This window comes from Lathamus discolor, chromosome Z (assembly GCF_037157495.1).
Source record: "Lathamus discolor isolate bLatDis1 chromosome Z, bLatDis1.hap1, whole genome shotgun sequence".
Lineage (NCBI taxonomy): Eukaryota > Metazoa > Chordata > Aves > Psittaciformes > Psittacidae > Lathamus > Lathamus discolor.
Window position 1 is genome coordinate 24692256 of NC_088909.1, and position 26125 is coordinate 24718380.

General features: G+C 55.1%; 1 protein-coding gene across 1 annotated transcript in view; it reads left to right on the forward strand.

Annotated features, from left to right (window-relative positions):
* The window catches only part of LOC136005873 (hydrocephalus-inducing protein homolog), a 42213-nt gene that overhangs the window by 15777 nt on the left and 311 nt on the right, over nucleotides 1-26125 (forward strand). Inside the window, 19 exon segments of the mRNA XM_065663766.1 lie at nucleotides 1674-1763; nucleotides 3640-3804; nucleotides 5176-5328; nucleotides 8117-8355; nucleotides 9460-9700; nucleotides 11801-11944; nucleotides 13612-13755; nucleotides 14489-14802; nucleotides 16743-16782; nucleotides 17492-17701; nucleotides 18568-18705; nucleotides 19473-19650; nucleotides 20149-20240; nucleotides 20967-21142; nucleotides 21977-22113; nucleotides 22962-23089; nucleotides 23177-23368; nucleotides 23764-23913; nucleotides 24651-24815. Coding sequence (XP_065519838.1) covers nucleotides 1674-1763; nucleotides 3640-3804; nucleotides 5176-5328; nucleotides 8117-8355; nucleotides 9460-9700; nucleotides 11801-11944; nucleotides 13612-13755; nucleotides 14489-14802; nucleotides 16743-16782; nucleotides 17492-17701; nucleotides 18568-18705; nucleotides 19473-19650; nucleotides 20149-20240; nucleotides 20967-21142; nucleotides 21977-22113; nucleotides 22962-23089; nucleotides 23177-23368; nucleotides 23764-23913; nucleotides 24651-24815 — 3096 coding nt within the window.

Genomic DNA, 26125 nt, shown 5'->3' on the forward strand with positions numbered 1-26125 from the left:
CCTCCTTCCCCACCAAAAGCCCAGCTCTGCTGACGCAGCTGGCGGCTGTGCACCCAGAGCTTCTCCACTGAGATGCAGATTCTGGTTCTCCACCTCAGTCTCGCAAAGGACTTCTCACTGAGATGGTCTCAAGTTTAAATGTGAACTCAACCCCCCAGATCAGGTGCGATTGTCTCAGTGGCTTCCATTATGGAAAGCAAGTACCAAAGCTGAAGCCATGTCAGCCTTTGTGGGGTAATGAAAGGCGGTGTGCAGCATGGCCGTTTGTCCCCACTCCTTTGGGAGGGTGAGACACAGGTCCTGCTTGTTCTTGAGCAAGCATCAGGTTTGCCTCCAGTGAAGTGGGCCGTGAGCTGCCACAGGCTCAGTCTCGATTGTCCCAAACCAGGAGATGCACCGAGGTTCCTGTCTGGAGAAACTGCTTCAGAGTGCTCTGCATCATGCTGTGGCTGCCAATTTCATCTTTCCTTTCCTTTCCTGGATCATCTCTTTGATGACAGCATACTGCTTTTATCTCTCGAAAACTGTGGGAGTGTTTGTGGAGTTCACAGGGACTTTTCTGGACTGACTTTTGAGAGTAAATGTTCTGGATGCACCGTCATGGTTGAGAAGGAATTGGTGCTGGTCTGGGGGAGGTGAGAGCTCCTCACAGTTAGAGACACTTGTGTCAGAGTGGCATTTCTGTGTGACAAGCGTAAAAGGGACCGTCATTGACGACGACTTCCCCACAGAGCTTCTCAATCAGCTGTAATTGCCATTGAAAGGAGGCAAACTCCAAGCGCAGTTTTTTATCACCGCAGGATGTCCACCCCAGGAGTCACGGGATAATAAACTCCTGTTGTGTCCTTTTCCCAGGCTTTCCTCGCACCCTGTGCTGCCGCCTCACTAACACTTCCTCGGTGCCCTTCAACTTCAACCTTCGCATTCCTGGGGACGGCTCGGGAGCACCCAGCGTGACCAGTTTTGCTCAGGTGTCAGACAGCACTGGTCCGTCGTGGAGAAAGCGAGCCCCAGGTGCCAAGAAGCCAGCTGAATTTACTATCAGGCCCTGCACAGGGACCATCTGCGCCAAGGGACACTTGGATATCCAGGTACGCGAAGAGTCCAGCCCTGTGTGCTTCAGAGGTGGAGCTGGAGCTTCGGTGGCATTGAGGGGGCTTTAGCACTGCTGGCTCTGAGCATCCTGCGAGTAAGAGTTGGGCACTAGTGTTGGGCTCTACATCTGCCCTGGCAACGCAAAGCGCATTCAGTAATTCAGGTATTGTCCAAAGACTTCTGTTACTGCCAGAGACTGTGCTCTACACATGAACCAGCAGAAGAATTAAAGGCAAACATCACAGAATCCTAGCCTGTTTTGGGTTGGAAGGGACCTTACAGCTCATCCAGTTCCAGCCCCCTGCCATGGGCAGGGACACCTTCCACCAGACGAGGCTGCTCCAAGCCACATCCAAACTGGCCTTGAACACCGCCAGGGATGGGGCAGCCGCAGCTTCTCTGGGCAACCGGTGCCAGGGCCTCAGCCCCCGCACAAGGAAGAACTTCTTCCTGATACCTCATCTTCCTCATATCTACTAAATCCTCCCTTTCCTTGCTGTGGAAGGAGATGTGGAGGGCACTGCATATGGCCGATGGGTTTTGGGAGTGATGAAGTATTTGATGCTCTTGTCTTCCAGGTCACCCTGTGCTCCAACACCGTGAAGAGATACAAGCTGGCCCTGGTGGCTGATGTGGATGGTGTTGGCAGAGAGGTGTTATCACTGCCCGTCAGAGCCAGGTACCAACGCTTCCCTTGCAGCCCCTCTTCTTTCCCTATGCATCTGCCAGAAGCAAGTGGTGCTGCCTTGCGTAGAGCTGGCTGGCTCCAGCTCCAAACGAGGAGCATTGCTCAATGAGCTAGTTCTGCCCAGCTAGACAGGAGAACAGCAGCGCATGGAAAGCAGTCCATGATGAGCAGCACTTGTGCTCAGGCACAGGCACGGCCCAGGGCCTTCTCCTACAGGAAACTGTGATTATATTCCTTATCGGCCTGCTCTGGGGGCTTGAGGTGTAATGTTTCCAAAGGGCCGCCTCTCCTCCTTCCTGCAAGTGTTGGACCTGTGCTGGGTTGTGGCCAGAATCCAGGACTGGTTTGGGCCACAGCAAGCAGCTGCTGCAAGCTGTGTCTGCCTCAGTTAAGGAGGGGCCGTGCAGACGGGCAAGGGGCTTAGGGCAGGACTGGTGAGGGAAAAGTAAAGGCGAGATCTTGTGACAGACAAAGTAGTCCTTGGTGTGGAAGGTGAGCTCAGGTTTTCGTGCTTCCGTCTGGCTCTGCTGAGCATTGATGTTCTCGGAGTTAAGCTCAAAGTTGTTCTTGCTTCAGCCACATTCAGGCCTGTTGTGCTGCGGTGGGCGTCAGTTCAACGGCAAGAGGGATGCATTTCACCGGTGCTGTTCCCTCTCCCGGGCAGAGTTGTGCAGTCAGTGCCTGGGCTGCAGTTGTGTAGAACAAGTGCAAATGGGAGCAGCTGGCGTGCGGACCCGTGGGGAAAGGACCAAGGCAGCCACAGGGCCTGGGAGAGGGTTATCGCTCACGGCGCAGGGCAGGTGGTGGCCTGCACCCTGCGTTGCTGGGGTAAAGGGCTGGATTTCAGGCAGGGACACAGCGGTGTTTTCCCTGAGACACTGGAGTCTGGTGTTCCTGGAGCCTTGGCGAGCGCTGCTCCTCGGTGGGAAAGCTCCCTCAGAGCTCACACCTCGCTGGGGCCATTGAGAGGGTCCTTGCGAGCCTCCTGGGGCAAAGGAGGGGCAAAGCTGACCTGGGACAGGGCACCGTGCTCTGCCTGGGCACTGAGCAGCTTTTGTGATGCTGAGACTCAGGGTCTGCCCCTCTTTTGCAAGAGGTTGTTGGGTAAAAAGAAGTTGAAGGCTGTTTCTCACTGTAGGCGTATCAAATGTCTATTTGACGGTGACAAATGGGTCGTGCTCCATTTGGTGCTCATTGAGAAGTAAACAAGTAAGCAACGCTGTGTCAGAATCTAATTCCCTTTTGCTCATCTCTCTGCCTAGATGTGTAATTCCCCCGCTGCGAGTGCTCCACCCGGCTCTGACCTTTGGACGATGCTCTCTCAAAGTCCCTTACCAGCAGATGCTGACCCTTGTGAACGACAGCAACCTTCCAGGCTGCTACTGGGCTCTTCCTCAGGTTTGGCATCGCATCCGCCTCCTGCCTCCAATGTCACCTAGGGGTTTGTTAGGGAAAAAACGGGTTTGGTTAAGATGTTGCTGGTTTGTATTCAACCCTAAAGGTTTGCTGGGAACAGGAAGCTACCTGAATATCAACTCCAGGAAGCAGCTTAAACTCTCCAGGAAGCAGATTATATTCAAGTCTTTGGGATGCTTTCAATGCGGGAGAACTTGTAGGGTTGTGAAAAGCTGCTGCAAGGAGGCTGCCAGCACGGGACGGGGGGTTGTGGAGGCAGCAGCTGTTGGCCCCCCTCGGGATGCTGAACCCATACATGTCTTGCATCTTGAGTTGTGCCTTTCTGCTTTCTCCTAGGCATTTTTAGACACGTGTGTGAGTTGGCGTTGTGGTAGATGTTAAAGAGTTGAAAGTTTCCTCAAAGGTCAGTCTGAAGCCGTGTTTGGTTCTGTCCGTTATAGGAGAACAAGGATGCTGCTGCTGTGTGGTACTCCAGCCCTGAGCCCCGTGGGATTATCCAGCCTCAGAGCTCGGTGGAGATCCCGTTCACACTGGAAGTCCAGGTGACGGGAAAGCAGGACACCGTTGCTCGTGTTGCGGTGTTTGGGAGTAAAGAATCCCCACTGGTGAGTGCTGGGGCAGACGTGTGCCTTTGTGCCTCTCATCTTGGTGGGATGTAGAGCGTACAGGGGTTCTTCCAGGGAAAATGATCTATGGCTGTTGTCTACAAGGAAAGAAGGCATTCGTGGCATAAGCAACACTAATGCCTGGAGAAGACATGGGACTGAGTGACCCTGTGCCCGGTCAATCCATCCTCAAGGCGCTGCGCTCGTGCTCGGCTGCTGCTCGCAGCCCGCAAATGCTGGTCAAAACCTGGCTGGGTGTTGCCTGCACAAATGGGAGTTTCTGGGTGTCATTTCCTCTAGGTCTGCCTTATGGCTTGAGTGCAGCTTCGGGAGCTGGTAGCCACATCCAAGCTGGCCTTGAACAGTGCCACGGATGGGGCAGCCATAGCTCCTCTGGGCAGCCTGTGCCAGCCATAGCTCCTCTTGGCAACCTGTGCCAGAGCCTCACCACCCCTCACAGGGAAGAGCTTCTTCCCAGGATCCCATATTGATCACCACCCCCACCCCCCGTCAATTTAGAGCCGTCCTTCCCTGTTCTGTCCCCGCAGGCCCTTATCCAAAGCCCCTCTCAAGGTTTCTTGTTGGCCCCTTTAGGCACTGCAAGGTGCTTTAAGGTCTCCCCAGAGCCCTCCCTTCTTCAGGCTCTACAAGCCTGGTTAAGGCTTGGGGTGTTTGGAGCTGGGGAAATCCCGCCAGACTGGATAAATTCTCATTGGTTTTAGTGATGTGAGAAGGGGGTTTAGCAAAAGGATCCACATTCCTCCTCCGCTAGTTTGTGCCCCTTCTGCAAGAACAAACTTTTGGGTCTCAGGCTGTCAGCAGAAAAAAATACTGCTCGAATGATGCAATTAATAATGAATGTCTTGGTGCAATAAAGAAGTAATACCAGGAATGCACACAAGCACAAATGAGAGGCAACTAACTTGCATGATCTCTGCTGAGAAGAGCTTTGCTTCCAGCCTCTACTGGTTTTCACAGGAGAAGCTTTGGGAAGGTTGAAGAAGTTCCTGTGCAGTGTGGCTGTGCAGCCGCAGCAGTCAGGGAGGGTGGTTTATGGCATGATGGAGCAGTACAAGGAGCAGGCGTAGGCGCAGGGTAGCGGAAGGAGAGCTGACAGCATGGAGGAGGTGTGAAAAGCATGCGTGGGAGATGGGGGTTCTGTATCCCCTCATAATGGGATCTTGTGGCTTTCAGATCCACAGGGACCACTCCAGGTGCCACCTTTGCTCCAGCCTTCCTGTTTCAGTCTCACAACCCTGACAGCTTCAAACAGTCAGAATTCCCTCAGCCTATGAGCCCCCTTAGAGCTGTCCAGTCATTCTAAACCTTCCCTGTTGTTTTTTTCTCTTTCCTGCCTGCCTCCTGGAGCAGGAAATCCATTTATTGAGCACTGGAGAAGGACCAGTTGTCCACGTGCACCCAAGTGAGATAAATTTTGGCAGCATCCAAGTTCTACAAGATGCTTCCCGGACCCTTCACCTCTCCAATCAGTCTGTCATCCCTGCATCCTTCTCGGCAAAGATGGTAAGTGTCGCTGGGGCTGTTTTCCAGAGCAAGTGAGTGGCCCATAGCAGCCTGTGACTGGAGCACTTATTTCTATGCAACATTTCCACGTCACTGAGATGTGTCTGAGAGAGAAAGCCAGATGTTCCATCCGAGTGCAGCAAGAGGAGCCTGGCTCCGGGGGCACTTGTAGCTGGGGCACCCGTCAGTAAAACAGAGTTTGCAGAGATGTTTGAGCAGAAAGGAGTTCATTTCTGCAAGTTCTCCCTTTATTTTGTGGAAGGCGTTTAGCTGTGAGAGTCTTTGTTTTGGAACTGAGAGGTCTGTCCTCAAGGCGCTTAGGGTGAAGTGGGTTTCACACCTCCTCGGGGGTCAAACCAGCTGGGTTGTTGCCCAGAAGCAGACTTGTAAGGGTTGTGTACCTGCAGAGCCTGTGTGCTCTGTAACATTGTAGAGCATGTGGCTGCAGAAAGAGGCTGTTTAATTCCTGGAGGCGGCAGGGTGGAACAGGCTGCTGAGCAGAAGGAGGTTGTGGGGTCTTCTGACAGGGGCTGATGCAGCCAGGAAGGGCTCGTGTGCTGGGTCTGGGGGGTGCTCCCCACCGGAGGGGCGTCTGTGAGGGGCTTGAGAGGAGGTTTGTTCTTCTGCAGGCTGGGTTGTTGAAGTTCTGGAGCCGCTTCACGCAGGCCTGTGGCTGGGGACTTGGTTGTGTCTGTGCATGAGGCATCCAGCAGGGTGTGAGAGCACAGGCTCAGCCCCCTGGGCAAGGAGGAGGGGGCTGAATTTCCCTCCTGCTGCTTTTCCAGGCGTTTGGGGGTTAAATAGAACCTCAAAGTGGGGGATTCGCAGGCAGCTTGCTTTGTCCACACCATAAAAATCTGCTTTTGACCTCTGCAAAGAGCAAGCACCCCAGTGCCCTCAGCAGCTGCCTCCTTCAGTGCCCTTTCTTACTTGCTGGTAAGCAAAGCAATTGTTACTCTGCTCGTCAGGGGAAAGCAAACATGTCCTGTTGCGCTGTGCCTATTGGCAACTGAATTACAGAGGGTTAGAAGTCTTCAAGACAGCTGTGCTTCTAGAAGCAAGCTGAGAGCTTTTCCCAAAGGCAAAGCAGGAGCAGTTTGGTTCTTAAATGTTGCGCTTGGCAGCAGCTGGGCAAGCCGTAGCCGTGCCCTGGAGAGCCGCGATGCGCAGAGTGGTGTCCCTGGCCTCCCCAGCCTGGCAGGGAGGGCAGATGCGATCATGGAGGGGTGAGCTGTGGACAGGGAGCACAAATGGAGACAAGCTCTGCCCCTTGATCCCGTAAAACATCCCGTTGACGGTGCTCGGGGCAGAGGCTAAACCACAGTGGTCCCCGTGCTTGTGCTGAGGAGATGCTGATGCTGAGGAGGCAGGAGGAGGCCGGTTGTTGGCGGGAGCATGTAGCCAGCCTCAGGCTCTGATCTCCGCCTCCTGCAGGGCTCAGGGTGCTTTTGGGCTGTTTCCTGCCACTGGCTGTTTGTGTGGATAAGGAGCAGCTTTGAAATGAAGAACAGAGGGTCCCCCCCACCGGGAATGCTGAAACCCCTGGGACAAGGCTCTGCAGCCAGCTGGTGCAGGACGGGGTTTATTTCCCCTTCATGAGCAGCCCTACGAGGACAGTGACTCAGCCTGACTGAGAATGGGAATGCTGTTGTTAGAGCTACGGCTCTCGCTAGAGCTACCGCTTGATCAAGTGCAGCTGCATTTGTAACGTGGAGTTCTGCTTCCTCTGTCACTTGTGCAAGGCCAGAGTGACCAGATCACTTCAGTGACTCATCTGTAAACAGATTCAAGAGAGCTGATTGTGGTGTCTCCTCAGTCATCCCTTGGGGCAGCTATCCGTCCCTTCCTCCCTCTCTCCTTCCCTCCCTCCATCCGTCAGCTGCACACTGGTGTCCATTGTAACCAGATTGTGGAAGCTTTCATTCACGATGGACGTCTGTGCTGGGATAAGATTCTGATTATCGTGGTGAACTTCTGAAGTGGTGGATCCCAGCCCTTACTGGTTACTCAGGAGCTCTGATGCCCAATAGTACAAGAAGCTGCTATAGGGTCAGAAATAGCCACTGTCTTTGTGCATGCAGTGCATGCAGCTACGGCATCATTTTGCGGCGCACTCAAGGATAAGCAAGTAGCAGAGATGTTATCAGAGGTTGGGTATTTGTCTTGAAAGTGGGGGTATTTTGTAGCGTGGCTCCAAGAGGTTTCTTGTCTCTGAGACACAGGCTGGATTGGGGGCAGGCAGAAGCTGACCTAGAAACCCAAGGGAATGTGTCTCGGCAGAGCCTTGTGGCCCTGGCAGGTCTCCTGTTCAGCAGTGCACGGTGCTGCCCCTTGGAGCCAGAGCAGATGCTGACTGAAAGAATGAGGAGAGGATGCAAATCGTCCTCCCCTGGCCTGGGCTGTTGGCGTGGGCTGTTGGCCTGGGCGGGCCCAGCAGGGCTGTGCTGGGTCACGCCAGGGAGTTGAAGGTCTGGCTCCGTCGAGACCCCCATCCTCATTCCTCAGGAATAGTTTCTGGGGTACAATTTTCTGGCGGGCTTGTTGCCAAGCTTTGATAAATGAGCTTTGTCAGGGAGCAGACTCTCAGATTCACGTTTGGAGCGGAGCTCTCAGGGCTCCTTTCCAAGCGAGCTGCCCTGTGTCAGCACGAGCCAGAGAAGCTGTACATGAATGTCAGTGGAATCTTCACACCCGCTGGCTCGGTGTGAACGTGTTGCCTGGGCAGGCCTTGGCTGGTGGCAGCCAGGTCCGTGGTTTCCGTCCTAAATGAGTGTTGTTTGTCTTCCAGGCTGGTGCAGACTCGTGCTGGACCGTTGGACCCAGTCAGGGAGTGATCCCTGCCAAGGCCGAGGTGTCTCTGGCTGTCACTGCAAACTTGGATGACACGGAGCAATTCAAGGACGAGGTGGTGCTGTTCATTGAGAACAGTCGTGCCTACGTCATCCCCGTCCAGGCTGTTGGCGTTGGCACCACGATTGTCATTGACAAACCCTTTGGCCCGGAGCTCAACCTGGCGCCCTGCTTCAGGTAGGGAATCTCTCAGCTCCCACTTCCCCATGGGCTCAGCAAGGAGGAGTTCTGCTGCAGTCCCTCAAGCTTCTTCAGTGCTCACAGTCCTGGCTCTGCTTCCCTGAAGCCACAGGGCTTCCTTTGGAAACATTTTATGGCCATCTGCAAGTCAGTAGGTACTCTGAAAGCCACCGAGCTGGAGAGCAGTTGCTAAGTTGTTGCTGAATTGTCTTTAGTCATAATCCATTTGTCTCCTCACTTTATCAAACAAAGATTTGGAGGAAGAGAGCAGGTCCTGGAAGCCTCCAGCTGAGAAATGCTGCCTTACAAGTACAGACATGTTTCTCTCTGCAGTGATATTGCTTGCTTTGCCATTCCGTCTGGAGTAAGATCTCAGAGCAGCAGCAAGCCTGGGCAGTAGCTTGTTAGCAGCTCCTCGACTGAATGAATGGCGCTGGTTTATTTCCCCTCTGGCCAGGAGCCCTGGAGGAGCAGCAGAATTTCTTTGCCCTGTGTCATCCCCCAGTTGGCTCCCATTTGGCTCCCATTTACCTCTCCCATTTGGAGAGGTAAAATACGCACCCACGAGCCCTCCACGTACGCAGGGACATCGCAGGGAGGCTGGTGCTTGTCCAGAGTTTCCTGTGCTCAGTGCAGCCACAAGCTGGCTGCACAATGGAGGGGACAGTGTCCGTGTGATTCATGTAGTTGTCTTCTGCCCCCCTTTATGTCTTTGCCTGCGGGCTCAGTTTGGAGCTGTTGCCATTGCTGTCGGCTGCAGAGCCGCCACCAGAGGGTGGTACGTTGGGGGCAATGAGGGTTGGATGCTCCCTACGAGACGCCTCAGAGGCATGAACAACAGCTCCCAAGGGGAAGGTGGAGTGGCAGCGAGGCTGTTCCTCCAGCTACTTGCATGTGGGGCCGGCTCTTTACGAAGCTCTTCCTTGCTGGAAGGGTGCCAGCAGAGCAGCTGCTGGATGGTGACAAACCTAGGGGCAGCCAAGGTCTGGCTTTTGGTGAAGCCGAGTGTGCAGTCAGGTCGTGCCCTCAGGGTGCTGAAGCTGGGTGACCAGTGGCAAATAGCAGCTCCCCTGCCATTTTGTGTCTCTGCTTCTCCTCTAGCCTGGATCCCTGCTGTTACCGCTTCAAGATGACAAACAAAGGACGACGCACCCATCTGCTCTATTGGACCACAGAAGGTGGCACCACACTTAAGCAGCGCAAGCGTCTCCCTCGCATCAGTAAGAGCAAGGGCAAGGTTTCCTCCTGTGGCCCCGTGCTGAAGCTTCAGCCGCTGAGGACGGAGCTGATGCCCGGCCAGACAGCGGAGGTGGTGCTGAAAGGCTCCTGCAGCACCCCCCAGGTGAGTTCTGCATCAGGGCATTTCTGCAGCCCCTTGACATTTGCCTGAGCAAATGGGCAAGTGCTTCTGAGAACCTGGTTTCCTGCCATAAGTTACCGTGGCAGCACCAGTTGCTTTCCATGCTCGCCACCATCAGTTGCTGAGGCTTTTTGAGTTCCATGGCTACCATAAAGCCAACTTGGTGGTAGCAAAACATGGCCTGAAGGCACTGTCGCCCCAGGCTCTGTCCAGCATGGCCTTGTACCCTGCCAGGGATGGAGCATTCACCACTGCTTTGGCAACCTGTGCCAGTGCCTCACCATCGTCACAGTGAAGAACCTCTTCCTTGTATCTAACCTGAACTCGCCCTGTTTGAGTTTAAGTCCATTACCCCTTGTCCTGTTGCTGCAGTCCCTGAGAAGAGTCCGTGTCCGGCATCCTTGTAGGCCCCGTTCAGCTAGTGGAAGGCTGCTCTGAGGTCTCCCCGTGGTTTCTCTTCTCCAGGCTGAGCAGCCCCAGTTTTCACAGCTGGCCTTAAAGTTAGAGGTAGACTGGGAGCCCAGGCAGAAAGTAACTAAAGAAATGGGCAGTTGTCTGTGTGGGGAAGCAGCGAGTGAAACAAAACACCCAGGAAGGTAGGGAGTGTCTGGGAGCAGCATTGATTTTCCTCTGTAGACAGACACGGGCCGGGAGCTTGTCCGGCCCGGAGACCGGGACGAGAGAAATGAACCCAGTGTGCCAGCTCTAATGATCCGAATGATGTCCGTCCACATGGGAAAGTGTTCCAGGGATCATTAGAACTGAGAGCTTGACTTGTGTCAGTATTCCCATCAGCGCTCGCCCCGCTCCCTCAGCCAGCCCCCGTGTGCCGAGGGCAGGCAGGTCTTGCAGCACCCTTGGGTTGCAGCTCAGAGGGGCAGATTTCAGCAGGGTCACTGAGTGTTCTCCTCCCTGGACCCTTCTCTCCGGGGGAAATCCAGCTCTGCAGAGGAGCTGCCGTCTGACCCCGGTGTGCCTTCCCTGGCTCCAGGAGCACTGGGCACAAGTGTTTAAGTGAATGGGGAATAAATGTGCATTAAGCTCCTGCTGCTGCTAGAGTTTGAGAGGTGTTTTAAAGGATTGCCTGAGTGGTAGCTTGAGGAAGACTTGATGCCTCAGCTGGTTGACTCCGATGGGACTGTCCGTGTGCAGTCCTGAGCCCATGAGGCTTTGATGAAGAGGGAAGAAGGAACCAGAAGGGAAATGGTCAGGCCACTGGTGAGGGTGCCTTCCTGGAAAGCCAAATGGGCATCTGTGAGCTCAGCTGTGGCTACCTGGCTCGTGCAGTCCAAGCCAAGAGCCTGGGACTGGGTCTTCCACCTTCCCTAGGTCTCGAGAACTTCATACTCTTGAGGCTGGTTAGAAGCCCAAGACCCTGTGGTGCACGTGCAGCACAGGTGATTCTGACGTCTCTAGGCTCTGAGGAGGAGTTGGGTTGTGGTGGTCTATCAGAGGGAAGAGAGAGGAAAAAAGGGAGGAATGTGGGGAAGTGAAACCATGAGGAGGAATCAGGAAAAGTCTTGGATGTAAGAGCATCCAGCTTAAGTAGAGGGTTTTCATGCCAGGTTGAAGACATCTCTTTCCTGGGGAGGTTTGTTTTACAGGCAGGTCTAGGGGGACACAGTACATCCTAGGAAGGCAGGCTGTCTGTTTGGGGTTTTCCCAGGGATCCTTTCCACTAAACTTGCAAGGGAGGATTTGCTGGCATTGATCCTTCTATCCCCTGTTTCCCTTCATACAGTCTGGTTTGTTTTTTTTTCATGAGTTCCTACAGTTTTCGGTAAGCATTTTGTTTGGCAGTGGGACAAAGCAAAGCAATAACCGTTTGGGCAGGGATTGTTCTGAGAGCTGTAGGCAGCACAAGACTCCTGAGGGCCTTTTGTGGTGGTTGGGTTGTAACACGAGGGACGCGTGAGTGCAGAACAAAGAGGATGCAGCTTATAAAGAAGAGAGGGCTCCTGAGGAGACCAATGGCTGTAACTTCATGCAGTAATGGGGCGTGTGGGTGGGCGGCTCAAAGATGCAGTGTGTTTTGTGGACACCCTGATAACACCCGCTGGGGGCCGTGTGGCTCGCATGCAGGTGGTGAAGGAGAAGCTGCTGTGTCACGCCATCGTGGGCAAGGAGGGAGTGAAGAATCTGATCGTGCAGGTGGACGTCACGTGCGAGTTCATTGCTCCTGCTCTGCAAATATCCAGCAGAGAAATCACTTTCCGGGTGGAGAAGGTGAGTCTCTGCATTGCATCCTGGCACTGACTGGTGTGGCTGGGGTGTGCCTGTGTCCTAAGGAGGAAGTTCTCCAAGTCCACAGAGCTTTGGCTGTTGACTTGAGCCAGGCCCAGCTTTTGTCATGAATGCCGAGATCATTATTTCACCCCTGTGGGGCTGGGGACAGTCTCCGCAGCTCTATTCTGCCCTTCTCGAGGTGCAGACAGAATTGAGCTGCTGAGCCAAGGGCACGGGCTGAGGTGTGGGACCCGTGAGAGCAGTGTGGGCTTTGGAAGAGCCACTTGCTGTGCTGGGGCTGCAGGTGGAGAGCAGATCCCTCCTCACCCTCCCTGAGGTGGTGGTGAGAGGAGTGAGGATGCTGCTAGAGATGAGGCTGTTCTCTAAGTTGAGCCAGGTAGAACTGAGATTACAGCTGCTCTGGCGAGGGGGAGCATGCCCCCCTCTAGAGAGACGCCAGTGTCTGTAGTCAGGGTTTTGAGGATCTTCCAAGGTGTGGTGATGTCCGAGCAGCGATCGTGTAGGGAAGCTGAGAAAAGCTGAGATTCCTGTCAACTCCTCAAGCTGATGAGGAAAAACTGGCATCTCTTGCGCCTCTTTGCCTTCCCTGCCGTCGGTATGGGTGCTGCCTCTTTGCCTTTCCCAAGCCTCACCTTCTTCAAAGGACCCACGAGTGCCCTTCAGCTGCAGCGATGAGAGCACCAGTGCAACGTGTGTGCCCTTTAGTGTCTGGATCCCGACTCCTGCATCACCTTTCCCCATCGCGTGAGGTGTCTGAAAAAGAGCAGATAGCTCATGATTTAGTTTCTGCGGTTTCAGGTCTCTCCTCCACTTCCCAGGCTTCCAGAGAAGCACAAATCCTGTGAGCAGGCGGTTCACATCTAATCAGAAGCTTTTCAGCTCCCCCTGATGTCTGCCTGTGGTCTGCTTGATGCCACATGCTCCCATGTGTTGCGTGCTGCGACACTGCAGGAGTTGGATGCCAATGCATCCACAATTAGTTTCCCAAAGACTGTCTAGTTTAGATAAACCATGCAGGAAGCGCGGAGCAATGCATGGACAGGAGGAAAAGGCTTAGGCTGAGCTTAGCTTTGAGGCTGCAACATCTTGTCAGTGGAGCAGGGGCAGCAGGTTGCGGCCAGACTGTTGAGGTTTGGAGCTGTCTGCATGTGCCCGTGAATGTTCAAAGCTGACCTCGGGCTGCTGCAGGCTGTCCGCTGCAGGCCATATCCTGCTTGCTTGCCTCCTCTGAGCAGCATCACTGCCTTGCGGGCCTGGCAGAGCTGATAGGGTGGTAAGAAACTACTGTATGGGAGTGGAAATGGCCTTGTGCCTTGTGCCTGTGTGTGCTCTCTGGGCAGGAGAGGACACACAACTGGAGCCAGAGTGGGTTCACTTTCTGTTTTGGATCTTGCTGAAGCAGCTGCCTCCTCTGGGGGGCTGCTCCCTCATCTGTACGCGAGACTGTTTCCCTGTCCCCTGGGGAAGGCTGTGGGGGAAAGCGTCTGCTAGAGTTGGAGGACAACCTTTGCAGAGGGGTAGAAACCAATCAAAAGAGTAAATAGAGATGGATGCACTTTTGGGGTTGGAAAATTTGAAATGCGTCTGAAGGGGAGGAGGTCCATGGCCACTTCAAGGTCATTTTTTCTTGTCTCCTGTTTCTGTAGCACCCCGGTGATGTCCTGGCTGTGATGTACAAGCCTCTCTCTGTAAAGAACATGTGCTCGCTGCCCCTCAGCGTGGTCCTTGCCTTAGAGCAGCCCTTCTCCATCTGCACTGCGGACCAGCAGCCTCTCCCTGCAGATGCTCAGGTGAGCAGCCCCGGACTTTCTTGGTGCTGGGCTTTGAAGAGGGATGAACGTGGTGGTGTGTCTCTGTTGGGAGGTCCTCCATGATGGAAGTGTGTTCTGTAGAGTCTGCAGTAAAGTGGCCCAAGCTAAATCAGATGTGAAATGAGCTGCTGAAGGAAACAGAATGCCATCTGAATGGGGAAGAGACCTCCTGGCTTGAAGACAGGGGGAGGAGGGAGCAGGCACCCAGCTGTGGGCAAGCTGTAGGAAAGGTGTCTGCTGGAAGGCATGCCAGCTCTCCAGCAGCCATCCTCAGATAAGCTGGGGAACAGCTTGCTGTCTTTGAGGGCAGCCCTGCCTTTGGGAAGGCTGAGGTAGGCTTCTCCAGCTGCTGTCTGGCTCCTGCCCTGGTGTGTGCGGAAGGTGTTGGGCATGGGCTCTGCAGTGCACGTGTTGTCAGAGGTGCAGCCACCGCTGTGCTGCAGGCTAAAGGAGTTCCTCCAGAGTGAGGGCGAAGGCCTGGGTGCCAGAGTGCTGCTTTGGTTGTGTTTAGCAGGTGGCTTCTGCGGCTCCAGAATTCAGGAGACCAACGTGGATTTCCTCTTGTATTGGTGCAGAGCACAGAACCGTGAGCCTCAGGCAGCTTCAGAAAAAAGTGCGGTGCTTGGTCAGACAGCGTGAAGAAAATGAAGGATGAAGCCAGAAGCCCGTGTTGGGGTCACACGTTGAACATTTTCTCTTCATCTCCTTGCAGCCCATGAAGCTGAGGACAGGGGAGGAACTTCAACTCTGCATCGGATTTAACCCTGCTTATGAGGAGGATTTGCTTATCCGGGCAGCGGAGAAGGCTCTGAAGATCAAGTTCCTGGAGCATCCTCACGAAGAGCAGGTCACCGTCCGGGGAGAAGTCTGCTTCCCGAATCTCCAGATCCAGAGCACGGCCGTGGACTTTGGCTGCATCTTGAATGACAGCAAGGATGTGCGTTACATGGAGATGACCAACTGCAGCCCACTGGTTGTCCAGTACCACTGGGCATTCCTGAAGGACAGCCAGGTGAACCCAGTGAGGTATGCGCACCTCTCCCTCTCCTGGAAGCTCTTCTTCCTGATGTCCTGTTTGTGGTTTGCAAAGCCCGAGGCCATTTGCCTGATCTGCCAAATTGTTTTCAACCTTCCCTTGAGGAAATCACACCTCTGAGTTGTGCTCAGCCAAGGTGCTCAGGGAACAGGTGATCTCCACCGGCTTGATGCTGGGAAGGAGACAGCATTCTCCAGCCAGGCTGGGACTGTAGGACACTACTGACCCTTTTCACATAGCCATAAGCTGGAGTCCTGCTTTATCTCTGCAGCTGCAAAGCCATGCTTCGGCACTTGGAGAAGCGGATGTAGAAGGTGTCCTTCCCTGCTAAGCCCATCTGTTGTCATTTTGTACTAAGATCCTACCCAGGCACTGCCATCAGAGTGACACACTGCTGTCGCAGTCCCTTGCTCTGCTTTGCTGTAGGCCTGTATGGGTTCCTGGGGGCAGGAGGGCTGATGTAGAAAGCCGCTTTCTCAGATCTTCGTGGCCTGAGGCAAACAGCCCCTTGAAGTGAGTGTTCATCTCTTGAACTGCACGTCACATTCACAGAAGAGCTATGTAGAGTTTTAGTGAGGAATGGCAGGTTCTGCTGTGACTTTAGGTCCAGCTGTAGATGCTGGAGGGAGCCCTTGTATGGACATCCCTGGGAAGGAGGACCATGCAGTGGTGGTCTATGGTTTCCAAGGCCAAGAGCAAACTTGTAGTGGTGCTGAAGCACATCTAGAAGCACATTCCTAGTGTTCCTTCTGCTGCGGCTTCTCTGCATAGCACAAAAGTCTGCTCTGGGCAGTTTGAAGGACGGTAGCAAATGGTTTTCCGTAATGCCCTAGGAAACGCAGCAAAGTTCACCACGTGGCACTGAAGCGCTGTTATTACAAACAAGGGAAACGATCAAGAAGCAGCTGTGTGAAGGGAATTGGGATCTGACTCGGAGGAGGTGACCTCTTGGGAACTGGAGATGAGCTGTGGCTATTAGGAGGGCTTGGGGGAGACGACCAGGGCACTGGGGCACTCCGGGGCGCTCAGCAGACACCATGGGATGCTGTGTGCCAGAGCTGGAAATGAAGATGGTCTCCAAGGTGTTACCACCAAACACTCAAAGTGTTCATTAGGAGCCTGCAGAAGGGCAGCGTGTCAGATGTTATTTCTGGTCCACACTAAGCACTGTTGGTATTCTAAATCATCAGCTCTAACTCAGTCTGACATGGAGGGAATCAAGCATCAGGTCTCATGAAGGGGAGATCAAAGACTGGAACTTTCCCTACCTGGGACCTTGCTGGAGCTGGTCATCAGAGACTCCCAGGATCAGTCGCGCACGTTTATTTTGGTCAGGAGAGAAAAATGCTGTTTCTCTGCCTCAACAAGACTTTGTGTGTTTACATTTTTTTCTTTCTAATTGTCCAGCCCGTTCTTTCCTCCTTGCTCTTTGGTCATTGCTGCTACCTGGGGCAGAGTGATCATATGAGCAACACAATCCAACTGTTGCTGTGTGGCTGGACATAGGCAGTGTAGACCAACGTGTGCCCTTTCTCTGACTTCTGAGGCACGAATCTCTCGTGGTTACTCTTGTTGTAGACCCACGTGGTTAGAGACAGACTAACCCTAAGCCTCAGCCCTTGGACCTCTGAGAGCTCAAAGCTGAGCTAAGCCTTTGCACCAAGGTGTTTTCTCCAGTGACGGAATGGATCTTCAGAATCACGCAGCAGGAGATAGCAGATCTGGAGGCAAGCAGTTGCCAGCTGCCTGCAGCGCTGCTATGGCAGTTTCATTGCCAGGCGTTGACCTGCTCCATCCCAGTTTTGGAGCTCATTGCTGAGCTCACACCACTGATGCCCCCGCAGGGGCCCCATCCTGCCGAGGAGCTGCTGTGCAGACTTCCCTCCCTCCCACTGCAAGGTCCCTGAGCAAAGGTCTGTTCTTTTTCCAGGTTCATGGAGACAGAGCCCCTCGCCTTGGGTGTGGAGGAGGTAAGTGGGAATCTGTCTCACTTCCACATTTCCAGTGTAGCAAGCAGTTACGTACTCCCACTCCCACTGGTGTCCTGGGTGCTGCTGCCAGAGTGGCCTCATGTCATAACAAGCGCATCGCTGGTCATTGGAGAGGCCACATGGGAGGTGTTAATAGGGCTGGTCAAGAACACTCCTTGTGCGGCAGCTATGGAGGACTTTATCCATCTTGGTCCTCATCTAGTGGTGGGTAGGAAATTCCTGCAGCAGCATTTGCTGCGGCAGCATTTGCTGCGGCAGCAGTTGCTGCAGCATCTGGAGAGAGCAGGATGTGAATCAGAGACAGGGAAAAGCATGAGGAGTGCGAGGAGCTGGGCTGGATCCTGCCCCCGGCTCCACAGGCTCTCAGCTCCCAGTCTCGTGTTCTTCTGAGGGCAGGAAAAGGTGTTTTTGAAGGCAAGTTCTGCAGCAGAGAGAATTTCTTGCTGCCAGGAGACACCACAAATGAATGTAGTGTATTAGCTACTGCATTAATTGGGACTGTGGGAGAAGGTTTTCCCCATGGTTTCTCCGTTGGTGAGTGGAACGGCTGCAGTGTGAGATGAGGATGATGTTGCCTGTGTTTGAGGAAGAGGCCCCTGCAGCCACGTCTGTCCTTTGGCCCAAGCTGAGGCTGCTCTCCTGCATCAGTCCCGTGTTCCACGTGTGGATCTCTCCTCCCTGCCTGCAGGTTTTCGATATCCTGCCACTGCACGGTGAGCTGCAGCCGGGCCAGAGCCAGCGCGTCTCCTTCTCCTTCTTCGGCCACGCCAACACCGTCAGCCAGGTCACGGCGCTGTGCAGGGTGGAGGGAGGCCCGAGCTACGAGGTGGCTCTGCGTGGGGAGGCCTCGTGCATCAGCTACCTCCTGGACACCACCGAGATCGACTGCGGGCTGCAGGTACCGCACGCTGCTCTTGTCAGTGCTCCTTGCCTCCAAGCATGACCGGTGGGCTGCTGCCCACCCGGGTCCAGGGCTCTCCCCCCTTCCCAGCTGCTTCGCTGGCTCTGTGGCTTGGAAGTCCAACGTTTGGGGGATACCTCCAAGCTGGCGTTTAATGACCATCTCCACCCCAGCCCAGCCCAAAGCTGGGAATCCCTCCTCTAACTAACGCTGCCTCCTGGGGCAGGCAGGATCCCAGTGGTGATCTGCAGAGGGATGTGTCCCTGAGACATCCATCCGCTGATCTGCTCCTAAAGCCCAAATGAGGTGCTCTCTTTTAATGCTCCTGATTCATCAACCAAGGAGGCAGCTGACCTGGGCTTCCAGTCACCGTAGCCGGATAGAATGTCCCCGAATAACCCTCACTGTACTTCTTTCCGGTTACAACCCCCACAGCTGTTTCCAGCTGTTGGCCCTGTGTGCGTTGCCCTCTCTCCCTCCGTTTTGGCTTGTGTTGTGCCCACAAATACTTGTGTGCAGGTGCCTTTTCTCCTGAAATGCCCCAATGCCTCCTCCTGTGTTTCAGCTTGCAGTTGGGTGACACCTTCAAGTGCAGAGAGCTTGTGTCCCCTACTTGCTTTATTACTGATCTTTCCATGGTTGCTATTGCACCTCTGCCACAAATAGCTGTTCCTGTGTAGGGCCCAGGAGTACCCTGTGGCCGCGGGCTGCCCAGGCTAACCCAGAGAGCCCAGTGCCCATCTCTCCTGTGCGCTCCCTGCTTCTGGGCTGTGTTCCTTTGCTTTCAACCCGATGGAAGAGGAATGAAATTCTTGGCAGCAGACATGTGCCTGTAACTTCCTGCTCTTCTGTCCTCTCCTCAGGTGTTTAACAAAGTCACGGAAGCAGCGCTGACCCTGCAAAACAGCGGGAAGCTGGGATTTGCCTTTGCGGTGCTGAGCCCCGGCACAGGCACTGCAGCCAACCCTCTGCCTGGCGTGCCCCTGGTCGTGCCCAGCAGGGTGAGTAGCACAAGGGCTTCACCCGGCCTGTGTCAGGCTGCCCAGGAGAGCGTTTTGGGGGAAAACAGGGGGAATGAACACACAAGCCCCGTCCAAAACCAGCCAGGAGAGACAGGGCTGTGAGCGACTGTTGCAGAGGCAGAGGAGGTCCATCGAGCAGAATCCTAACGGAGCCCCTGATTGTCCTTGGGCGCCGCTGGCTCTGCTGTCCTACAGCAAGCACCAGTGGGAGGCACGAGTGCTCCGGGAGCTCTTTGGAGCTGAGTGATGAGCTCTCTGGTTGTGCCATCACTGGAGCATCACTCCATCACAGCTTGTCATCCTGCCTGGGTGTCTTAGAGCTGGAGCAGTGTTCCTGTCTTGGTGCCCTTTTGCGATGGGAAGAGGAAGCCAAAGGGCCAAGTGGCTTCCACCTTCCTCAGTGCCTGTCCGTCTGAGGGGTGACATGCTGATGTCCTCTCCTGCAAGCTGCTGCCAGGAGCTGCTGGCCCTGCTGGAAGCAGAGGCCCTTCTCCGTTCTTCCAGAGCAGCTGGTGAAAGAGCTTTGGTTTGTTGTGCCTGGCTCTGGCTAGCAGAGGGTAAACCCTGTGAGCAGAAGAGCAGTGAGACTCAGGCGTTTGGATACAGGAAAGCTGGAGGTGGTGATGTCTGATGTTTCCTTATGTATGAGAACCTGTCTTGTGTTCTCAGCGCGTCTGTCATGTGAGCCATCCCTCCACGGAATCCTCTTTGGTACACTGCGTCCCTCCCTCTTGTGTGCCCTGCAGGGTTACGTTGAACCTGGCAAGCAGCAAGTGCTGAAAGTGTATTACCTGCCAGGAGTGCCTGGAGTCTTCTGCAGGGCTTTCCAGATCCAACTGGGTCACCTGGAGCCAGAAAAAATCTCCCTGAAAGGAGAGGGGACCTTTCCCAGGATCCACTTGGACCTGCCCAGGAACATCAAAGGTGAGCACTGCCTGTCTGCTCGGCTTTCCCCCATGCCATATGCCCACAGGGCAGCTCACAGGCACCTCGAGCAGGCCTGGAGGTTTCAGGGCTGTCAGACAAGGTCAGCCCTCTGGTTGCTTCTTTAGCCTCTGGCAGACGAGCCCATGTGGGCTTTGCCGCAGGAACCATCGTGCACAGCTTGCCAAGAGGTCTGGGAAGATGATGGCTGGGCAGAAAAGCTTGGGAAAGCTGTAATAGAGGCTGGCAGGGATTTTGACAGGGGTTGGGTTTGCATCACGCTGTGGGGCTGAGATGCTCCTGTGTGGCGAGAAAGACGGGTGGGGGTGAGAAGCAGCAGGATCTCCTTTCCCTACATTGCTGGAGCAGTTTGTGTCTGGGTGTCGGGGGAATGGGGCTTCCCGTCTTCCGTGGGATTTGTGCTGCCCCACTGCTATGGGTGGTGTCCTGTGCTTTCAGGCAACGCCAAATATGAGAAGATCCTCCTAAAGGCCAAAGAAAAGCTGGACAAAGGCAGCCAGAGAGAAGAGGCCATTGCTCTGGGGGAGGCTGTGGCAGCCGAGCCCCGCGTGGACGACTCGGGCACCGTGGTGAGTAGAGATGCTGCCCTGTCCCGCACGTGCCACCCTCCTGCGAGACACTGGAGCCCCTGCGCCCCACGGCAGCTGCCCAGGGCCCTGCCGGCACTGGGCACCTCCCTGCACACCCCTGGCCACGGAGTGTGTCAGCTCAGCGTGCCCCTTGGGCTGCCCACCTCTGGGAGTTGTCCCTCGTGGCGATGCGCCAGCTCCTGACTACCCCAGGGAGATGCTGAAAGCTGTGCTGGGGCAGTTGGGTTTCTGGTGCTCTGAAGGACACACAGGGCGGTGCTGGGGGGTTTGTTGCTCACCGGCCAAGCCCTGCCAGGTTTACAGAGCGTAAAGCAGCAGCCTGAATGCAGCCTGAGGCTGTGCTGTGTTCTGTATCTCCAGGAGGCTCCAGCTCTCTCATGGTTCCCTTTCCAGGAGAGCTTTTGTCCAGGCTGCTTTGGCACTCACTGGAGGCAGGGACATACTTGGAGCTTTGGAAGGTTTCTGGCTTGTTTGTGTGTCTGTCCAGATCAGCTTTGATAACTGGGCAGGCAGAGACACTGGAGTTCATTTCTGTGGGGATATGATCCTGCCTGAGAGAGCAGGAAGTGTCACAGACACCGATCAGTGAGACAGACTGACTCCGTCGCCCCTCTCAACAAGAGCAGGGTGGGATCCTCCACCCAAGACAAGCTTGTGCCTTGGGAAGGACCTTGGCTAACCAGCCCCTGTCTTTCCTTTCCTCAGTGGGATGCTCAGCTGCAGATGCAGATGGAGGAGATGCTGATTGAGGAACATGCCCTGGAGCAGCAGAAAGCTCTCGCCTCCCGTCCCCCGGAGGACACTGCCTTTCACCAGCGTGTACATCGGAGGCTTCTCAAGTTAGTAGGGACTCCTGTAGCCTGTCTCCAGGGGCCGCGAGGGTAACAGCCAGCAGTGCAGCCCTGCCCCTGAGAGCTCCTTGTGTCTCAGAGTTGGGAATAGCTGAAGACTTCCGAAAGGGCCTGATGCTGAGAGCTACGCCGTGCTCCCTGTGGGCAGCTCGGTGTCCTCACTTGCACAGTGCTACCCTGAGCTCTGGAGGTGCTCCACTCCCCACAGTTGCTGGGTTCTGTTCTCAGAGCTGAGGGGGTGCAGACCAGCAAGCCCTTGCAGACAGCACAGGCACCACCCCTGCTGACCAGCTGTGAAAGGGGCATCTCCAAGCCGGTGTCTTTGTGCCGAGAAGCAGACCCCACTAAGCAGGAAGAGCAGGGAATGGTCCAGATCCCTTATGTGCTTTTCCAAGTGGGATTGCCTGCAAAAAGACCTTCACAGCAATCTTGTAGTGTTGGTTACTGCACGCGATACTCTCAAGCGCTGCTTTGGGGACAGATCTGGCTGCAGAGCAGTGGAGGTATCCTCTGCAAGGAAATCCTGTGAGAAGGTCCTGAAGCAGTTTCAGGCTTGGGCCGGCCACCAGCTTAGCAGTTTCATTGAGACCCGTGGAGACGCAGTGGACTTCTCTGCAATGGCTTTTCACAGCATAGGAACTGTGTCCAGTACCCACTTTAAACTGACTCGAAGATCCCGTTGGTGGACTCCCTGCACTCCCCATGACTTAGCCAAGTCTTATTACTGGGTGCTCAGGTCAGGCCTTGGGTTTCCTGGGCTTGGCTTGAGTTTTCACAGCAGTGGATACAGAATTATCCCCTCCATTTGCTTCTCCACCCCACGCCATGCTGGGCTTTACAGAGTGTCCTTCCTCCTCCTTTCAGAGCTGAGCTGCCCGAATACGTCCTGGACCTTGGCTATGTCGTTCCCGGTGACATCCACACACACATGGTGAAGCTCACCAACACCGGGCACTTCCCTGCATCTTTCAAGGCCGATGGATATGTCCTGTATAACACAGGTAACCAGTGGTAAAGAGGCTTCACGGGGGCTTGAAGGGGCTGTCTCTGCCACATCAGCTGGAGCCATTGGGCATGGGGAGATTTGAGTACTTCCTTGGGCAGCTTTTTCCTCCTTAGTACCCCTCTGGCCGGTGCCCTGTTCAAGAGCCTGAATTCTGTCGAGCAGTGCCCAGAGACCTGGTCTGCCTGTGGCTGCCCTAAAAAGTCATTGCAGGGGCCAGATGGGCTGATCAGCGTGATCGCCTCTCAGCATCTACTGCTCTTGGCTCCCGTGAGCACCATCGGAGTTTCTTTGTGCACTCTGAGGGTTTATGTTGCAGCCAGATGGACCCTCTGTGGTTCGGAAGTGCTTTGTTTAGAGTTCCTAGTGCCAGAGCACTTCTGCTCAGCCTTATTGAACGGCCTGTGGGATCCTGTGCCGTATCGAAACAGGCTTCGCAAAGAGGCCTTGGGGTAAGGCTGCAGCTCCGTCACACGGGGACTGCTGTCTGTGACGGGTGGCCAGGCGTCTCTTCTAAGCCGCTGTCCAGGGAACACCACAGCATTTGGTATCTTAGTTGGAAATTGTCCTTTGGAGAGGTGTATGCGTCCTTCCCTGAGATGCCTGCTGAAGGAATTGCTGGAGCTCCTCAACCAATGTGGTTCGTTTTTAGCCTGCAACCCCTGGATTCTGGCTGTGAAAATCCTTTTGCTTTGGGCAGTGACAAGGGGAGCAGAGCAGCTTCTCTGGAGATGGAAAGGGGTCTTTCACAGAGCTGCCAGCCAGGACACCCCTGTGGCCTTGCCGTGCTTCTGAGCCATTTCCTGTTGCTTGTGTATCTCAGCTGCTTGATTTTCCTGTGTTCAGGCTTCAGCGTGTGCCTGGACCTTGTGAAGCGCCTGCCCTGCTGTGAGACCAAGACATTTGAAGTGTGCTTCGACCCACAAAGTGCCAACGTGCCCCTGGGAAAGGTGGATGTGCTCCTGCCCATCAAGGTAGGCCAGCTTGTGGGGCAGGCAGCAGGTTGGGCACAGCAGCGAGTGTCAGCCGGGCTCTCAACTGGATGCTCTGTCCTTCTCTAGGTCAGAGGAGGCCCCACGTTCCAGGTCCGCCTGCGTGCCATTGTGGCTGAGCCGTCCCTCTGCCTCTCGAGGGACAGGCTGGAGTTCTCCTCTGTCCAGTGTGGGCAGTGGCAGGAAGAAACCATCCAGCTCCACAACACGTCCCAGGTCCCCTGTAAATGGTCCATGAGCATGAATGAGGCTGTTAAGGAGGTAAAGCACAGACAACGTGTAACACACAACTTCTTGGTTGGGTTTTCTTTGCCTCTCTTGGCTTTCCCGCCCCTCTGGCTGCCTGAGCACTTGGGCTGCAGCTCGCTTGAGGAAGCTTTTGAGGGTACAGAGCAAGGCTGGTTCACCTGGGCCTGCTCACTAGCTGACGCTTCACTTCTCTGCCATCTTCACCCATTCCTCCCCCTCCGAGGACACTGCCTCCCCATCTGCCTGCCCTGCCAACATGTTTGCCCTCCAGTTCTAGGCAGGGGTGGCCACGTCTGGGTGGGATGAAGGTGCTCCCTGCACCGTGCCAGCATCTCGGAGCACTGCAGGAACCGAGGGTCTGTCCTCGCAGACCAAGGAGACCTCACGCGACTGGTTTCTGTGCGCAGGTGGACAAACATCTGCCAGCGAGCGAGCATGACAAGCTGCGGGAGGAGATGAGGCCCGCGCCCTGTGGCTTTGAGGTGCTGCCCTCAGCTGGAACCCTCGCTCCAGGACAGCAGTGCCATGTCCAAGTCCGTTTTTCACCCACGGAAGAGGTGAGTTTGGTGGGTGTCACCCCCAGGAGGACTGTCAGGGCAGTGTGGTAAGGGGAGGCCAGCACAGGGAGCGGGGAATGAGCTCTGCCTCCGCGTGGAGCTTTCTGCCAGCCCTGTGCCCACCGTTCCTCAGTTTCCCCTGCACGGTCCCACGCAGTTTGGGAGTCAGCTTAAATGGTGGAGCATTCCCAAAGGCAGTTTGCATGTGGCCACCGTGACTTGGAAACTGGCAGCGTGTGACAGGATGGACCCAAGTGCTTCCATGGCTGGGGACAGTCGCAGGGATCTTTCAGTTGCTCATGGAGATTTCAGCGTCTCGTGTCTGGCCTTGACCAGAGCCAAGCACTGAGCAGAGAAGACGATCCTTATTTCTGTCCAGTGAGAGCTCAGCTGCCTCTTTCACACAGCTGATGTTTGCCCGGTGCTGCAGCGCCAGGACTGTGTCTGAGAAAGCAGACTTTTCTCACGTGCGTTGCGCTCCCCCACGACTAGGTGAAAACCTCTGATAGGCTGTTTTAGATCCATCTGGTAGCCAACTGACCACTTACACTCCCCAGCAGGACTCACCGCAGTTACTCAGAGCCATGCAGATGCTGTAGCCCCTGCTCTAAGTAACTGCCTGGTTTGGGTTCAGCTTAGAGGTGCTGAGAAGACCCCTGACCCTGGGGCGATTGTTGCCTTGGAGGCGCTGTCACCTGGGGCTTCACGGAGGAGCTTTCTGTGCTGCTTCTTTGCAGAAGTGCTACCGGGGCGAGCTGCAGATCCAGATTTGCCAGAGCAGCCAACGCCTGCGGGTGCCGGTCTTGGGATGTGGTCTGGAGCCACGGCTGGAGTTGAGCCCCGCAGAGCTCGAGCTGGGACCGCTGCTGCCACAGAGCCATGGGGAAGAGGGGACAGTGGTGGTGAAGAACCCCTGTGGGGTTTACTCACTGGAGTTTGACCAGCAGCACCTTGCTGAGGAGCAGGTGAGGGGGAAGGTCTGTGCACGCTCCTGGAGATTCCCAGCGCTCCAGCATTCCCAGGCTTGTGCCAGGGAGACGGGGGCAGCGTGCAGGGCAAAGCCCGGTGGCATTCCAGGGTTAGCCGGCTCTGCTGGCAGGCTGTGGAGGGACTTGGATAATCCCTGCCACTGGGGGGAAAGAGTATGGGAGGGGATGGCTCATCTGGGGAGTCTGTTCACGTGGTGAATGTCCAGAAACTCATGCTGTCTGTGGTTTCTCTTCCCTCTGTGCGCAGCTCCTACGGACACCTAAAGACGACAACAGCCACAACAGCTTGTTGCTGCCTCCGTGTGCCCCGGCTGAGAAGCTGACTGTTGAGGCCCAAGGAAGGGGCATAGAAATGAAGGTGAGATGAAATCTAAATGCTAAAAGTGCAGGTGGCAACCAGCATGGTTTTCTCATTTCCTCATCTCTTCCCCAGCCTACCATGGTTTGTGTTTCTGCCACGAGAGTGGCAGAAAACCTCTTCTCCTTCTTTCCTTTGGCTTGATATCAATCCCTCCTGCCTCAGGTTGACGTTGTGCATCCACCAGGAAAGGTGGTGAAGCTAGGAAACATCTGCATTGGGCAGACGGTGAAGAAGATCGTCACCATAGCCAACAAGAGTGCAGGCCCTCTCGCCTTTAAGCTCAGAGTCACATCCACCGTGCCAGAGTTGCAGGAAGCTGGGGTAAGTGCCATTCCTTCTCTGCAGAGCACTTTAGCGTGCCTGCAGGGAGCGATGAGCTGCTGTGGGTGGGAGGTAGTAGCTAATGACAGCTGTGGGCTGCCCTGGCTGCCTGTGCCTGCCCCGTCCTCCCTGCTGGCACTGCTCTGCCAGCAGATGCTTGCAGTGTGAATGCTTCAGCTGAGCTGGGTGCCAGGACTCCCCGAGAGCCACAAGTGAGAAGGCGGCACAATTCCTCTAACCTGTTTTAGACGCATAGGTCAGGATGCAGCCACATATTTTAGATCTGGAAAGGCGAGGGAGGTGAATCTTGAAAGAGGGAGGGTTACAGCTCTGTTGGAACTTCCATGAAAGCTTTAGAAGGCAGAGGTGACCTCACCGTGACCAGGTGGACACATGGCAGAAAACACCTTTGGTATTACCTAGGAATGCCTACGAGGGAATGAGTGGGACTGGGTCAGTGTTGGTGCGGACAGAAGAGGAATTGGAAGCCTCTTCCCTGAGTCTGGTGAGGGAGGCTCCGCAGCTGGCTTGCCAGATGAAA